Here is a 2239-nt window from a genome sequence, read left to right as displayed (position 1 = left end):
ACTAACTAGTCAAATCCAGACGCTCTCAGATGCAAGCAATCCATATGATAATTGAACAAACCGACAACAAGCACTAGGTAGGTGCAACCTGAGAGAATAACAAGACATGCATGGCGCAAAGTAACCCAGCTACATACTACACTACGTGCGCACCAGACACTTTTGCATTTGACTGAAAATAATTAGCACAGATCCGCAACGCGGAGAGGATTATATAAAGCCCTTGTGCACCTCTGCATTTTCATCAAGTCTTCTTGACATACACTTCCTACACCACCAAAAGCTAAGCTAGTGCCAACTACGACGTCGGAGAAGATGGAGAGCTCAAGGAGGGTGCTCCTCCTGGTGGCGATGGTCATCGGCCTCGCGAGTGCCAGTTTCCGTGACAACTGCGACATCAAGTGGAACCCCGAGAACGCGGCCTTCTCCGAAGACGGCCACGGCCTGACCATGTCCCTAAAGAGCAACTCCTCTGGCTGCTTGCTGCAGACGAAGAAGCAGTTCATCTACGGCAGCGTCTCCACCCTCATCAAGCTCGTCCCGGGGAACTCGGCCGGCACCGTGACCACATACTACGTAAGTATATATCTATCCTATCGTGGTTAGCTTTAATTATCTACAATAATACTTACTAATGAGCTTGTACTGAAATGTTGATGTACTGCAATACTAACTGTGTATGCATTAATTTATCATGGATTCAGACATCTTCTGTGGGGGACGACCACGACGAGATCGACTTCGAGTTCCTGGGGAACGAGACAGGGCAGCCCTACACGCTGCACACCAACGTGTTCGCCGACGGCGTGGGCAAGAAAGAGATGCAGTTCGTACCCTGGTTCGACCCCACCGCCGACTTCCACGCCTACACCATTTCCTGGACGCCCTGCATGATCGTCTGGTACGTCGACGACGTCCCCATCCGGGTGTTCCGCAACTACCAGGACAAGGGCATTGCGTACCCGACCAAGCGGCCCATGTTCGGCTACTCCAGCATCTGGTCGGCGGAGGACTGGGCCACGCAGGGCGGCCGCGTCAAAGCCGACTGGTCCAAGGCGCCCTTCGTCGCCGGCTACCGCGACATGGTCCTCGACGTCTGCCCCTGCGACGGAAGCGACTCCTGCGTCTACGGCTGCGCCGGGGCATTCAGCCATGGCGGGCGGGAGCAGAACTGTGCTGGCCTCAGCGACCAGCAGCGGACCAAGATGCTGGAGAAGCAGAGGTCTCACAGGATCTACGACTACTGCGTCGACTATAGGAACAACAAGAAGCCCGGCCCCGAGTGCAGCCTGCCGCAGTACTGATCGACCCATGCATATCCAGCTGCAGTCTGATCGTGGTCGTGGCACGCACCAAGCGGCAATGGTTGGCCGGCCGATCTATCTACCACGGCATACACGACCCATTGATTCCATTGGGACTTCATTTATTTATTCTTTTGATACAGATATTTTTGTGTTCTCAAGATTTTTCATTCTTGTTGCTCCACGGATGTTTTTCCCCCTCAAAATTTTGTTCAATGCTTACCCGATTAAGTAATCATGATCGATCTTTTTTGAATGGATCACATAAGGCATGATTGGTTGCATGCATATGAACCAACGAGCCAGGCCCACTAAAGAATCAGGTAAGCTTACTCACAACCACAACACACCACGATTACAATAACCTATTGGTCTATGAGAAATTTACTATGATAATTTTGGCCTAAATCCCGCGGTGGTACTAAACTTTTCATCTCGATCAAAAGAAAGCTTACCATGCCCAATTGGGTGGTGCTTTTTCATGACCAAAGGAGGGTTACCACCAAAAACATCACATATAAGGAAGATGCATAATTACTTAAATATGAATTTATTTCGAATTTACAGATCCTATTTGAGATACATGTACTTTTTTTTTCTGTAGAGAGAGATACATGTAGTTCAAATTTGAATAATATCTAGTAATTAACTCGACACTCATTTAAGACCTAAATAATAGCAAATGATTTTAAAAAATGCTACCTTTGGTATGAACACTACAATAGTATGTTCCATGTACAAAACATTTGGAAAAAACTGCAAACAAATATTTTTGTAAGGTCCTATACAAGGTACCTTATCTTGTTGTTTCAGAAATTGAAAATACATAACAAGATGGAGCATAAAGGAAGGAAAATCTAATGGGCCAAAACAAATCTCTTCTCTCTCCTTTTTCTTTTTCTTTCATTTCCCTCTACAACCAAATGGGCCAAACC

General features: G+C 47.2%; 1 protein-coding gene across 1 annotated transcript; it reads left to right on the top strand.

Annotated features, from left to right (window-relative positions):
• Positions 1 to 284: 284 nt before the first annotated feature.
• Positions 285 to 1501, top strand: LOC119368525 (probable xyloglucan endotransglucosylase/hydrolase protein 12). The gene is made up of 2 exons (XM_037633763.1): positions 285 to 576; positions 705 to 1501. Exons 1-2 carry the CDS (start codon positions 316 to 318, stop codon positions 1302 to 1304), a joined length of 861 nt encoding a protein of 286 aa, XP_037489660.1. The 5' UTR covers positions 285 to 315; the 3' UTR covers positions 1305 to 1501.
• Positions 1502 to 2239: the final 738 nt, after the last annotated feature.

This window comes from Triticum dicoccoides, chromosome 2B (assembly GCF_002162155.2).
Source record: "Triticum dicoccoides isolate Atlit2015 ecotype Zavitan chromosome 2B, WEW_v2.0, whole genome shotgun sequence".
Lineage (NCBI taxonomy): Eukaryota > Viridiplantae > Streptophyta > Magnoliopsida > Poales > Poaceae > Triticum > Triticum dicoccoides.
This window is presented reverse-complemented; position numbering and strand designations above follow the sequence as displayed.